The sequence below is a fragment of the Salvia splendens genome, chromosome 2 (assembly GCF_004379255.2).
Source record: "Salvia splendens isolate huo1 chromosome 2, SspV2, whole genome shotgun sequence".
NCBI classification, from domain to species: domain Eukaryota; kingdom Viridiplantae; phylum Streptophyta; class Magnoliopsida; order Lamiales; family Lamiaceae; genus Salvia; species Salvia splendens.
In genome coordinates this window covers 7,927,824-7,943,409 of record NC_056033.1, presented here as the reverse complement: position 1 = coordinate 7,943,409, position 15,586 = coordinate 7,927,824, and the positions used below count along the sequence as shown (strand labels likewise).

The window sequence follows — 15,586 nt, the reverse complement described above, 5'->3', positions numbered from 1 at the left end:
TATATTTGTAATAACACAAAGAGATATGATTATCTACGTGTCATACGTTTTTATTACTCCATTCTATACTAATAAATTATACTACCGATAAAATAAATAAATAATAGGAAGAGTGTAACTGCCTTGGCCTAGTTTCACTCATAAATTTTAGCGCAACCACAATCATAATTTTGTTAGCGCAGTAAGATTAGGGAATTGAAATAATATTGACCTTCCATTTACATTTAATTTGACCTCTTCTTACATAGTTACTGCGGAAAGCAATTATAAAAGCCCGAATCCTTCTTCAAATTAAGTCCAGCACTTCGTTCTCTGGCCATATCCACACACACGGTGCAAGCATATATATATATAGAGAGAGAAACATCATCATCTAGTGAGTGAAACAACACATCAGAATGACGGTTCAAGACGACAAGGCAGGTCCATCTTCTCTAGAAATACAGCAATCGCCGGAAGCCAAGGCCCCCATCAGAGTAATAATCATCGTCGCCGCCATAGCCGCCGGAGTCCAATTCGGATGGGCCCTACAGCTATCCCTCCTCACTCCATACGTCCAGCTCCTCGGAGTCCCCCACACCTGGGCCGCCTTCGTGTGGCTCTGCGGGCCCATCTCCGGTCTCCTCGTCCAGCCCATCGCCGGTTATTACAGCGACCACTGCACCTCCCGCTTCGGCCGTCGCCGCCCCTTCATCGCCGCCGGAGCCTCCCTCGTCGCCATCGCCGTCTTCCTCATCGGCTTCGCGGCTGACATCGGCGTCGCCAGCGGCGATCCCACCGGGAAAGCTTCTAAGCCTAGAGCCACCGCTGTTTTCGTCATCGGATTCTGGATTCTCGACGTTGCCAACAACATGTTGCAGGTTAAATCCAAATTGATACAAGCATTTTCCATTTCCCCCCATTTTTTATTTCGAAGTTAATAAGGGATTTGAAATTGCAGGGACCGTGTAGGGCTTTGCTGGCGGATCTATCAGGCGGAGAAGCTCGGAGAATGAGCACAGCAAACACGCTCTTCTCCTTCTTCATGGCGGTCGGTAACGTCCTCGGCTACGCCGCCGGCTCCTACACTCACCTCTACACTATCTTCCCCTTCTCCAAAACCGACGCCTGCGAAGTGTATTGCGCGAATCTGAAGACTTGCTTCATAATCGCCATCTTCCTCCTAATCTCCATCACCGTCATGGCCCTTTTCTTCGTGACGGAGACCCCTCAAGCGGCGACGGAGCCAGATCCGGCGAAGAAAGGGCAAATCCCGGTGTTTGGGGAATTATTCGGTGCGCTGAAGGAGCTGCCAAGGCCGATGTGGATCGTGATGCTGGTGACCGCCTTCAACTGGGTGGCGTGGTTCCCATTCCTCCTGTTCGACACCGATTGGATGGGGAGAGAGGTGTACGGCGGCAAAGTCGGCGAGGCTCTCTACGACCAGGGCGTACGCACCGGCTCGTTGGGGCTCATGATCAACTCCGTCGTTTTAGGATTCGCTTCCCTCGGGGTGCAGATGTTGGCTAAGGGCCGAATTGGGGTTAAGAACATTTGGGGTGGCGCCAATTTCCTCCTCGCCATTGGCCTGCTTTTGACCGTCGCCGTCACCAAAGCCGCCCAGAACTCCCGCCACTACGCCCCCGATGGGACGCTTCTCAAGCCCGACTCCGACGTCAAGATCGGAGCCCTTGCCATCTTTGGATTCCTCGGAATCCCCCTCTCCGTCACTTTCAGCATCCCTTTCGCCATGGCTTCCATCTTCTCCAGCGATTCCGGTTCCGGACAAGGTAACCCTAACAAAATGGAAACACTCCATAACGAGTCATTTCTTTTTTTAGCTAAATTGAACTTTTTTTAGTATTAATTTGGGCTAAAAGTGGAAATAATTTCGACTGTGTAACGTGTTATTTCACCCTCTAGCAAAAATTAAACATTTTAATCTTTGAATCTAATCAAATAAATATATATTTGCAGGCCTATCACTTGGACTTCTAAATCTTGCAATTGTTGTTCCACAGGTGATTAATGCTAGTACTAGTATATATTTATATACCATATACGTAAAGCGTGATTATGAATTTGGTTGATGCATGCAGATGTTTGTTTCGGTGTTAAGTGGTCCCTGGGATGCTCTCTTCGGCGGCGGAAACCTACCGGCATTCGTGGTCGGGGCATTGTCTGCGGCTGTGAGTGGCATTTTGGCACTCACGATTCTCCCGTCGCCGCCTGCCGAAGCCTTGGCAAACGAGAGCTTGACTGGCGGAGGGCCTCACTAGCTAACAAACTCACATATCATGGCTTTCTCGAGTTATATATTCATCTTCAAATATTAGTCATCTTTCATATTGTATACGCGATAAGCGTAATAATATTAAATCGTGACTTTATTTTATCAATGATGCAGGTCATCGTGTGTGATGCATCTATAATTATATCTTTATGTAATAACTATCAAAAAGAAATGATAAGTAAAATGATTATGATATGACTTATGAACCCAAGTTTTATTACTCCCTCCGTCCCCCAAAATTCGTCACCATTTGACCGGACACGGGTTTTAAGAAATATAATAGAAAGTGAGTTGAAAAAGTTGGTGGCATGTGGATCCTACTTTTATATATTAGTTTTATAATAAAATGTGAGTGTGAATGAGTTAGTGGAATGTAGGGTCCACTACCAAAAATGGTAAAAGTGAGGTGATAAATTTTTAGGGACGGACGAAAAAGGAAATAGGTGACAAATTTTCAGGGACGGAGGGAGTAGTATTTTTTTACAATATGCGTGGTCCTAGTTTATCGAAAAGAAATGATAAGTAAAATTATTATGATATGACTTGTGAGATTATGGAAAAATTGACATTAAAAAAAGTATATGCATAAAACATCAATTGGGCTACGAAATTTTTTATTGAGTGATCGTTTGGGAACATCATATGTTCGAGCTGGATAGGCTGTAGTATTTTCTTAAGGGCTCTGCCCTCTCTTGTAACCAAAAATAAAATAAAATTCGCCAGCTTGTTTTGTAGTAATGAATTAATATGGATTGCCCTATAATGAAAGTCTATGACATTCAATCCTAAAATGTACTATATCAAGTGCAAAAACTAATAAGACTAAAGAAATTGATATTAAAAAAATGAATTATATATAGACCACTCATATGACATATCAAGTGTACTTTGGTGTATAATCTCATGCAATATAGAAAAATGACATTAATAATCGAATCATATAAAACATTATTTTATTACATTTATAAAATATTAAATCAACAAATTATGAATATTTTCTTATCATTATGACAATTTATTAAAGAAAAGAAATACAAAAATAGAAGATACAATAGCTAACGATAATGATGATGAAATGTAATTTTGTTAGTAATTAATATGTTTCCCACTTTAATTAACAGAACACGAGTTTGATTTACCAATAAATTGTAGTATAACAAAATTGGCACCTTCGATTTAATTTGCAAAATTTCCACTGAACTACTGCCAATTGATTTAAAATCAATTCGAAAACCAGGATTTATTTAATACTCCTATATATCTTCATACTCAAATAGTAGTACATAAGCCATGTTCAGCAAGTATACTCTCTATGTCCGTTATTAGGAGTCTAACTTATTTGACACGGATTTCAAGGAAATGTTAAGAAGAATGGATGGAACGAAGTTCATGAAATATAGGGGTGAGCAAAAAAACCGGAAACCGAATATCCGAACCGAAATTTTGAAATTCGGTTCGGTTTTTTGGTTTTTTGGTTCGGTTCAGTTTTAAAAATAAAAAAAATTTCAGTTTTTCGGTTCGGTTCGGTTCGGGCGAAGAAAAAAACTGAAAAACCGAATTATATATATATTCTATTAATTTAATATATTATATTATATTATATATAATATATATATTCTTTTAATATATTCTACTATATAATATATATTATATGTATTATTAATTTTATATTATTTATAAATATTCTATTAGTATATATAAAATAAAATAAAATACACACATATAAATATATATTTATATTATATTTATTTTTTTCGGTTTTTCAGTTTTTTTTCCGGTTTTTCAGTTTTGTTCGGGTTTTTCGGTTTTTTAAGTTCGGTTTTCGGTTTTTCGGGTTCGGTTCGGTTTGGATTTTGAACTAAATTCGTTTTTTTCGGTTTTGGTTCGGTTTTGGCAAAAAACCGAACCGAAACCCGAATGCACACCCCTAATGAAATATAAGTAATATTTGTATATTGAGTACTGTTAGTTTGAAATGAATTGCGAGTGGAATGCGATAGTGAAATGTGGAGCCCTATCATTATTTATAGTAAAAATGAACCGACTCTTATTGATGACGGACAAACTAAAATAAAAAGGTGAGACTCCTATATCGTAACAAAATTAATTTAACTATCACGATTGTGTTTCAAAACACTAAAGTCTGAAATTATCATCCCGAATTTTATTTGCATATAGTTGTAATGAGTAGTGATATAGGGCAAGTGCCCATTAAGTACATAACTAGAGAAGAGAATAAATCACAGCCACAAGATCAAGAAAATCAAGGGCTAGTATTAATACATGTGATTTTCGAATTTAAAGGATAAATCAGTTCACTCTATCACAAATTTACTTCACTATAGCAAGGCGGGGGTATAATGGTCATTTCACAGACAAAATTAGGATTACGTAAAATTGCTCTCATTTGAAAATTAAACCGCGTTGGTCGCCTCATTCCATGGTCGTCAACATCCAGTTCTCACATTCCTTCGTCGAACAAATGGCTACAAATCAAAGAGATTTTTTGAAATGTAAATTTCCTACTGATTAACATTTCTTTGTAGGTTTGATTTTAGAACTGATTCAGATTTGAATTTTTTTTGTAGCTGTTGAACGTCAGAAGAAAAATGCAACCGGAAGTTCCGGCTGTATACACCAAGGCTTCGACCATGAGTCATTCCTACTATTTTTTATTTTAATCTATAATATTTTCATGTATTGTGATTTATACAACCAGAGGTTCCAACTGTATACACCAAGTAAAAACATGGAAGTAAAGTGAATATGTGATCCTTGCTTATAGTGATCTATTTTTTTTCATACCAGTGAAGTAAAAACATGCTTAGAGTGATGTGTTCCATGGTTAGAGTGATGTATCTGTGATCCTTGCTAGGGGTGGGTAGGTACGGTATACCTTACCGAAACCATTATACCGTATACCTTACCGTAAATTCGGTATGCGAAAATATCATACCTTTATCTTACCAAAATTTTCGGTATACCGAACTTCGGTATACCTTATTTTCGGTATGGGGAATTTTCATACCAATATCATACCTCATTTTTGGTATGCCGTACCAAAGTTCGGTATACCATACTTTTGCGGTATACCTTAGTTTCAATATCAATGAAAATTGAATATTTGAGTTTTTAGAATACTATTTATATTTTATAGTAATTTAAATAATATATGGGGTATTAAATACTAGTATATTTTATTCATATTATATTATATTTCACAATAAATTTTACTCCCTCCGTCCCAGATAATTCATCTCACTTTGACCGGGCACGGGTTTTAAGAAATGTAATGAAAAGTTAGTTGAGAAAGTTAGTGGAATGTGAGTCCTACTTTTATATATTAGTTTTATAGTAAAATGTGAGTAGGAATGAGTTAGTGGAATATGGGGTCCACTACCAAAAATGGTAAAAGTGAAATGAGACAAATTATGTGGGACGGACCGAAATGAAAAAATGAGACAAATTATCCGGGACGGAGGGAGTATAATTTAAAAATATATAAAATACTTTATATATTATTATATTCATATTTTACGGTATATACCTTAAATTATGGTATATACCGAATTTCGGTATGCCGTGGTATACCGCGGTATATAAAAATTCATACTTTTACCTTATCGAAATATTTCGGTAAGGTATCATACCGTACCGAAAATCACGTATACCAAAAATTCGGTATTTTTGGTATTTTTCGGTAAGATAAGGCCGGTATTTCGGCATTTCGGTATTTTTACTCAGCCCTAATCCTTGCTTATAGTGATCTATTTTTTTCATATCAGTGAAGTAAAAACATGCTTGAGTGAAGTAAAAACATACTTAAAGTGATGTATTCCATGGTTAGAGTGATGTATCTGTGATCCTTGCTTATCGTGATCTATTTTTTTCATATTAGTGAAGTAAAAACATGCTTAGAGTGATGTGTTCCATGGTTATAGTAAAGTTTCTGTGATCCTTGCTTAGTGATCTATTTTTTTCATATCAGTGAAGTAAAAACATGCTTAGAGTGATGTATTCCATAGTTAAAGTGAAGTTTCTATGATCCTTGTTTATAGTGATCTATTTTTTTCATATCAGTGAAGTAAAAACATGTTTAGAGTGATGTGTTCCATGGTTAGAGTGATGTATCTGTGATCCTTGCGTATAGTGATATATTTTTTTCATATAAATGAAGTAAAAACATGCTTAGAGTGATGTGTTCTATGGTTAGAGTAAAGTTTCTGTGATCATTGCTTATAATGATCTATTTTTTTCATATCAATGAAGTAAAAACATACTTAGAGTGATGTGTTCCATGGTTAGAGTGAAGTATCTGTGATCCTTGCTTATAGTGATCTTTTTTTTCATATCAGTGAAGTAAAAACATACTTAGAGTGATGTATTCCATGGTTAGAGTGATGTGTCTCTGATCCTTGCTTATAGTGATCTATTTTTTCATATTAGTGAAGAAAAATATGGTTAGAGTGATGTGTTACATGGTTAGAGTGATGTATCTGTGATCCTTGCTTATAGTGATCTATTTTTTTTCATATCAGTGAAGTAAAAACATGCTTAGAGTGATGTGTTCCATGGTTATAGTGATGTATCTGTGATCCTTCCTTATAGTGATCTATTTTTTTCATATCAGTGAAGTAAAACATGCTTAGAGTGATGTATTCCATGGTTAGAGTGATGTGTCTGTGATCATTGCTTATAGTGATCTATTTTTTTTCATATCAGTGAAGTAGAAACATGCTTATTCAATGGTTATAGTGGAGTTTCTATGATCCTTGCTTATAGTGATCTATTTTTTTCATCTCAGTGAAGTAAAACGTGCTTAGAGTGAAGTGTTTGTGATCCTCGCTTATAGTGCACTATTTTTTCAGTTCAGTGAAGTAAAATGTGTTTAAAGTGAAGTATTTCATGGTTAGAGTGAAGTGTTTGTGATCCATGCTTAAAGTGCACTATTTTTTCATTTCAGTGAAGTAAAATGTGCTTTGAGTGAACTATTCTATGGTTAGAATGAAGTGTTTGTGATTCACGCTTATGGTGATCTGTTTTTCATCTCATTGAAGTAAATCATGCTTAGAGTAAAGTATTCAATGGTTGGAGTGTATAGAGCTTAAAGTGAACTAATAAATGTTAGGAGTGGAGTGTTTTACCTTTGCAGTGAATCAGTTTATGCTTAGAGTAAAGTATACGTTGTATGTCTTATAGTGTTGTGTTTTCTGATTTCAGTGAAGTGTATAGACCTTAAGTGAAGTATATGATGATTGTTACTATGGTGAGCGGGCACAAGATTAGAAATGTATTGCCTAAAAGAAGCAGCAAGGGAATACTCCAAAGGCTAAGAGCAAAGAATTGCAGCGCATTAATGTTATCGGTCAAACCATGAGTCATTGAATAACTTGGCGACAACATCAAAACATTATCATGAATGTAGCAACAACATGGAGATAGGTGTGGAAAAATGATTGTAAACTTCAGGCGTTCATGACCATTAATATGAAACAGATATGGTTCATAATATGTGTCATTTAGTTCAATATGAAGCTCATCCATTTCAATTAAATTCAATATTATGTTAGACTATTTACTTCACTACAAAGCATATTTGCTTCACTATAGAACATATTTACTTCACTGTAATTCACTGTAAAGTTATTATACTTCACTATAAGCATATAATAGTTCACTATATGCACAATATACTTCACTGTAGTAAAAAAATAGTAAACTATAAGGCATGTTCAATTTACTTCACTATATTGCACAGTATACTTCACTATATTGCACAGTATACTTCACTTTATGTTCAATCTATTTAGTTCTCATATGAATACTTGTTAATTATTTAACAAAATATAGTTCACAACTTAAAATTGTGATCTGATAAGTTTTAGTATGAAGTGAACAACTATAGTAGTGAACTAAAACAAGTACGCAGTGAACTATACATATGTAAGAAGTGAACTAAAAACACATTTGCAACAAAATAAAACTCACTTAACATGTATGCATTGAACTAAAAACCAGTAAAAATTGAACTAAAAATAAGCTGACAATGAAATAAAACTCACGTTTAGTGGGCTAAAACATGTACACAGTGAACTAAAAATGAGTAAGAAGTGAACTAAAAATGTGATGTTTGATATTTCAGTGAAGAATATAGTTTACAGTGTTTTCATTTCAGTGAAGTATATTGAGCATATAGTGATGTATATTGTGCTTATAGTGATGTATATTGTGCTTATAGTGAAGTATATTCTGCATGCCTTATAATGTACCTTTTTTCATTTCAGTGAAGTATATTGTGCATATAGTGATGTATATTGTGATTATAGTGAAGTATATTCTGCGTGCCTTATAATGTATCGTTTTTTCATTTCAGTGAAGTATATTGAGCATGTAGTGATGTATATTGTTTATATAGTGAAGTATATTCTCATATTCTGATTGGTCCGGACTAGTGGTAAATCTCAAGAAATCGACTCTATTTTACCTAAAGGATTTGGCAGCGTGGTAAGTAGCAATTCCAGCTTCCTCAATGTGATCTAATTATGTTTTAATGCGAACCATCTACGATTATCTGATCTTCAGCTTCAGGCTTGGCATCTTCCCCAATGATTATGCCTAAGATCAAAGTAATTTTCATATGTTTTTGCTATAAAGTCCATTGTAGACGTAATCGACTAGTAAAAATACAGATTAAGTGTTGGATTGATTGAATGTGATCCTCGATTTCGCGATTTAAATTCCAATTTTAGTTCCAAACAATTTCCACAATCAACAAGCAAGACGACGCCATAAACACATAGATCTCAAACTGACGGCCGAAATATGAAAACTAGGTTAGGTGATTTCAGCCTCGCCTTTAGGTGCGTCGACAATTACAAGTTGCGGTCGATGCCTCCAGCTGGGCGGAATATTATTTGGAAGCCTACTACATCACGCCGGAGATGAAGACGAAGCGGTAGGAGGTTGAAGGGGAGCAGGAAGAGACGGGGGCGCAGCCAGTGGGCCACAGAGATGACAGGGGGAAGCAGCTGCGAGAGGCAGCCGGTGGAGGAGGGCGTTGCCTGAGAGGAGGTTGATTTGTGCTCCTCTACCTCCTTCGTAGAGAGAGAGTATGCATGAATGTGGTGTGTATGTCAAAATATGGAACAATGTATTTCCCAAAATACCCTCATGCAATTTTTATTAATAGAAAATGAATACTTAATTTAGTCATTAGATTAAGATAATGAATGGCCGAAATTTGTTCTCCAATTATATACTTAACATTAGTTAAACATTGATCACTTCTCCCTCCCGTTGTCAATAGTCGAAATGTCATTATCAAAGTAAAACTAATGACTGAGATATGGAGTACTAATAAACTTTTTTAATAAAAAACAATTATAGTACTAGTACATGTCAATTTATACAAGCTAAAAAATCAAATCAACAGAAAGCGACATAAGTTGCAACCGTAAGGTACCGCAGAAAAAAGAACCGTACCCCAAACCTCAAGCTTCTGCAACCGTCAACACTCAACTGTCGCGACGGAGAAGACAAGAGACACGCGATATACCATAAACGAAACGTTCTCATCTGTCTCACCAAACATGCGATGAATTCTTAATTTCTACAAGATCGCTTTTGCTTTCTTTATGTCTGATAAAAAATCGTAGCTTTTTTCAGCTCCATGGATTGCACCGACGCAATTCTTGAAACACCAGCGGCTGCTTACGAGCTGCTTCTCAAATCGGTTGTCGCGATACCCTTGTCTCATTATTTGGCGGTGGCCCTTTTCTGTTTCGCTGTCGTCTTGTACAATTTCTTGGAATTCCATTTTCTTCAGGATCTTCTCACTGGATTTCGTGGGGGCCCTATTTTCTTGACGTACAATGCGAGCTCGGAGATTTATCACGGGGTTGTGTCCAAGTGCCGGACGCTTCATGGGAGGTAGGCTCGAAGAAAATTGTATCTTCTGATTGAGTTTCTGAATTTGTAGTGACGTTTGAGAGCCTTAAACTGCGTGAAAATTTTAGGTGTTGTCAAAATCTGGTTACTCTCGGTGTGTGTTCTGATTTGCAAGGGCAATTGAGTAATCAAGAATGCATAATATACATTATTGACATTTGAGCCTATGATCATGCCTGCTTTCTCTTTTATATGTGTTTGGTATTGGTTGCTTAGCTATCGTTTTATTTAGGTTGTACTATATATTTTTGATTCAGCAGTTTGTGCTAAAATGGACAAACAGGTACTTGGTTACACCTTGGCTCTCAAGTCCACATTTCCAAACTTCTTTCCTGAACTTCTTTGGGAGGCCTCCAGTGTTCACCTATAGAAGGTGAGGTTCCTGTAATGCTAGTTGTATAATGTTTTCAGTAGTTTATGCAATGTGACTGACTATGCCGTGAAGGGAGATTATGTCATAGGGGGAATAATGATTTATTGAGCTAAATTGAACAATTTGAGCAGTCCATTTCGCACCAGTTACTTTACTTGCTGAAAATACCGAGCTGTGATATCATATGTTGCTTCTTCGAATATTAACATACTTTTATCAGAATTTGCAGCAATAGAAATGGGGATGTTTGGTTGACAGTATTGTAGTTAGATGCATAACTTTTATCCATCTGATTTTGCTGTGTATCTTCAGGCAGATGTTTCATGCATGTGATGGTGGGACTTTTGCTCTGGATTGGCTGTTGCACTCTGATGGTAAAGAAATCACCCCGAAGTGATTAAGTGAAATTGGCTGAGGAATAGCAAATACATGGCACACACTATAGTTTACTGTAAGAATGTTATGATGAATTTTGTAGACATCCAAAAACCCCAAACGGCATATGAAACTTTTATATGCATAGCTATGTTCTATGTTCAGTTAATATGTCCTCCAGCATTGGACTTTTATTTATTCGAAAACTATTTGGTGTTGTGGAGTTTCAGATTTTAGTTAATAATTAGTTACTTCTACAGAAACTAATAACTAAACCCTGCACTCTTTGGACCTTTTTATGACATTTTTTTTCTCAAAAACATAATCTTGTGAGAGCGTAAAATACAAATTTCTTTTCTTGGAAGGTTGTAAAACTTTTTGCTTCTGTGTATGTTTTGAATAAATGTCTTGTTCCTTCATTTTGGTAGTTGAATTCTGTTTGTCCCTTTTGATTTTTTACCTTGCTTATATTTGTGGCAGTTTCTGGAGTAGCTGTTCAAAATGATACTGACCTAGCAAAGGATGATGCAACTCCTATTGTGATTATGATTCCTGGACTAACAAGTGATTCAAATTCTCCGGTAAGCCCCTTGTTACCGCAATTTACAATAGTGGTGCATCCTATTAGATGTACGATTTGCTTTTATTGTATAAAATGATTTGTTTGAAATATTGCCTTTGTCTCTTATATGTGAGTATGATTCTAATAGAAATGTGAGTTGGACCATAATAAACGAAAAAAAGAAATGTATCACATAGACATACCATGCATGTTTTGGTTAACTTTTGTCATGTTCGGTAATTTGCCTCAGCATTTTTGTCAAACATGAGTTTATTCTATAGAAGTTCAAGATGGTGATATCTTAAGGTTAAATCGAGCTTTAGCTTGTCCATTGCACTGTGTACATACTATTCATTTTTTATATCTTTTGATCTCAATCATGCTGAAAACCAGTTGCCGGCCAGGTAGCTATCGGCACAGTGGACCAGTGGTATATTATCAATTGGTTATTTGTCTAATTAGCTTCTGCTCTATGGCTGCAGTACATGAAACATCTCGTCTTTGGTACTGCCAAAAACGGATGGAATGTGGTTGTCAGCAATCATCGAGGACTGGGTGGTGTCTCAATTACAGTAAGTACTAAAGATGAATGATTTGTCCAAAAAATAAGCTGAAGAATGATTTGTTGATTGCTCATTATTTCTCAAGAATCTGTTTTGTTTATGCGATGCCATGTTTTAATCTAGACATGAGCACATGTGATATGCTAGGTATCTTAGCAAATCCATGAGAACTGGTCATGTTAGTAATCCATCACCAATAAATTGATATCAACTCATCATTTATGCAGACTGATTGCTTTTACAATGCTGGATGGACTGCAGATGTGCGTGAAGTTATTAACTACTTACATAAAGAGTATTCTGCGGCTCCATTGTTTGTAGTGGGAACAAGTATCGGGGCAAACATTCTGGTTGAGTTCTGCTTATGTCTTCATGCTCACAAGGGAATGCCAATGTTGATCTGATATGCCTTTTTAAACTGTTAGGTAAAATATCTTGGAGAGGACGGAGAAAATGTTCCAATTGCAGGCGCTGCAGCAGTTTGCTCTCCTTGGGATCTCTTGGTCAGTTGATCTGAACTACATGTATTTAAATAAAAATGTACAACCTGTTAATTAATGACTATTAGTCTCCGCTTGAGAGTACTCTGATTGGACCTTTTCTTGTGATTTTATGTGAAAACTGTATCAAGTTCCATAAAGCTTTTGAACACAGCTTTAATTTCTAAAATGTGTTAAGTAGATGTTATATTCTAACAGACTCTTTTCCTAATGTTATGATTTTGTTTTAGTTATTTAGTTTCATATCAAATTTGTGTTTCCGTTTCCACATTCCAGATTGGTTCCAGGTTTATATCTCGAAAGCTTATTCAAAAGTTATATGACAGAGCTCTTACTATTGGTCTCCAAGGCTATGCGCAGCTGTATGTTGCATTCCCGTCTTATACAATTCTTTACAAATTTAGGCAATTGAAACATTTGGCAAATGCTACATATTGCTGGACTTGATTTTTTTTTTTAAATTGAATAGTTTCCATATTCTTAAATATATTTTTTCTGTCATGTTTATTTTTTTCTTCATATGTATTGACTGTTATGCGTCTTACTAAACTATGTTTGCTTGCACGATGCAGACATGAAACTCGCTATACTCGCCTTGCTAATTGGGAGGGTATAGTAAAGGTTAGTCTTCTACATTTGTAATATGCTATTTCTGGCCTCTGCTGCATCTGTGGTTCTTGCAATGCTTGCTTGTGAAGTGTGTCGACTGTGAGATCTTCTTTCTGAATTCTATGCCTATCATGGACACTTGTCTTAGTATCTAGGTTAGCATTGAACACCCAAGTGACCTATTTTCAAGTCCTTTGTTCGATTAGATCTCTCATTGTTCATCTGCATGAATAGTTTTAGGGGTTGTATTTTCCTGTAAAAATTATACGGCTTCATGCAAGTCAGTATCCGTTATTTCTTTAAATATCTGACCATAATAAGTAATTATATCGATCTCAAACTTGTATCTTAGTGAAGGTTAATTAGGTTCAAACATTTTCTTGCCGAAGTAATTTAGTGTTACGGTTTTATCTTCATTTGCTGATGACACCTATATTATCTGTAGTCACGTACTGTTCGGGATTTTGATACACATGCCACCTGCCTTGTTGGGGAATACGAGGTACCTCTTGTTCTACACTTCTGAATATTCACTAAGCTTTTCAAATTTACTTCGTTCTTACAAAGTTGGTATAAAAACTACCTCACTGACATATCGAAGCTTACTTTTATTTTTGCTCAAGACTGTGGATACGTACTATAGACGCTGTAGTAGTACTGCTTTTATTGGACGAGTTTCTGTTCCATTGCTCTGCATAAGTGCATTGGATGATCCAGTCTGCACCCGAGAAGCCATTCCTTGGGATGAATGCAGGTAAAGTACCTACATGTTTCCATGAAGTGCCGACTTCCTTTCTATCTTTAGAATTCACCTGATATAGTGCTAAGATGTTTTCTCATGGCAGAGCAAATAAAAACATAGTCTTAGCTACAAGTCTACATGGTGGACATCTCGCGTTTTTTGAAGGCATAACTGGATCTCGACTATGGTACTTCATTCTCTTCATTCAAACAATTTATTTTCTGGTCAAGTTCTTCATCGCTCCAGAATTACTGCATATACTAATTGAAGATAATCGTAAAATAGCTACGATAAAATCTTATTCATTTTTGCAATGTTTTGCCAAAAACATCATATGATACTACACTGCCTCGATGCATTTCATTGTAGGCATTATTTGACAAAACTTACTCCTTTTCTTGAACAATTAGATCTTTCATCTTTGATGGGTCACTATGCTTGATTTAGTATGCAATGGACCTCACAAATATAATGATGTTTAACATCCTTCTGTTTCCAAATCTAACAATATTTAGGGTTTAGTGTAAATCTAACACTCGGATGTAAATGACAATATTTCCGTTATTCTATCCGTTCAATGTAAATGTACATTAATTATTCTCCACTCAGATGTGCAGTAGAATCTTGCATCTTTTTGTAGTAGTAACACTTATTCTTCTTCTTCTTCTTCTTCTTCCTCTTCTTCTGCTGCTTCTTCTTTTCAGGTGGGTGAGAGCAGTAAATGAATTTCTTGGAGTTCTACTCTCGAGTCCATACATGCACAAACAGAACAAGGTGCACGATATTTCCATTACCTCGCGTCCTCTAATAGCTCTCTTGGTATTTACTTTGGGTGATATTTTGGATATATGAAACAGTATATGACACCACATGCTTCGAAGCATTTGCTCAAATTTAGAGCTTGTTTGCCGTCTAATCTTTTAAATACAAAACACCAATCTTATGATGTCATTAATCCCCCTAATATGTTCTCGTCATCAGGCAGAAAGTGTTGGGCCTCATTCTCCTGCTATGCAAACTTCGATCGATCAAGGTCCCTATCTCAACGTAGCTGATGGAATGGTGGCTGCAATGGGGAACGAGCACACAGATGGCGAGGAGACATCCGAAGATCACAATCAGACTGACCAAACAGTTCCAGTTACTGACAACCACGTCTTTGGTGGAAGGAAAACCCATTGTGCTACCAATGATGCTCAAACCTCCAGAGATGATGCTGGTTCGAAGGGCCCAGGGATCGTTAGAAGATGCTTGCATCAACTTTCTCGACAAAGTAACAAATCGATCTGGCTGCTTGCTTACATAGCCATCATGTCGTCCTGGCCAGTAGTGGGGGTTGCACTCCGTTATCTCTACAGAAGGAAGGTGATGAAAGGCTTACCGGGAAGTGGACTGAAATGATCGGACACAGCTGTTGCTTTGTCGTCCGTAACAAGTAAATTGTGATCTCCCTTGAAAACTCTCTTTGAAGTATGAAGCATGTGCTCTTTATAGCAATTTAATTAGCAATAAGTTAATTGGGGATAGCAGAGATGTTCAATCATCTAACTTATCAATCATGAAAATGAAAAGTAAACGCTTCCTCAATGAAGAATGTTTTTGTGTATCTAACAGTGCTGTTGGTAACAAAATATGTACTGATG

At 36.5% G+C, this 15,586-nt stretch overlaps 2 protein-coding genes across 2 annotated transcripts; both read left to right on the top strand.

Moving 5' to 3' along the window:
• Positions 1-310: 310 nt before the first annotated feature.
• On the top strand, positions 311-2,461 carry LOC121768073 (sucrose transport protein-like). The gene is made up of 4 exons (XM_042164425.1): positions 311-860; positions 941-1,769; positions 1,957-2,000; positions 2,079-2,461. The coding sequence occupies exons 1-4, from the start codon at positions 399-401 to the stop codon at positions 2,256-2,258; spliced, it is 1,515 nt and encodes a 504-aa protein (XP_042020359.1). The 5' UTR covers positions 311-398; the 3' UTR covers positions 2,259-2,461.
• Positions 2,462-9,701: 7,240 nt separating this feature from the next.
• Positions 9,702-15,554, top strand: LOC121760517 (embryogenesis-associated protein EMB8-like). The gene is made up of 14 exons (XM_042156177.1): positions 9,702-10,201; positions 10,503-10,592; positions 10,905-10,966; positions 11,448-11,548; positions 12,012-12,101; positions 12,320-12,442; positions 12,518-12,595; positions 12,869-12,954; positions 13,165-13,213; positions 13,647-13,703; positions 13,825-13,955; positions 14,047-14,130; positions 14,648-14,717; positions 14,925-15,554. The coding sequence occupies exons 1-14, from the start codon at positions 9,942-9,944 to the stop codon at positions 15,342-15,344; spliced, it is 1,701 nt and encodes a 566-aa protein (XP_042012111.1). The 5' UTR covers positions 9,702-9,941; the 3' UTR covers positions 15,345-15,554.
• The last annotated feature ends 32 nt before the right edge of the window (positions 15,555-15,586 follow it).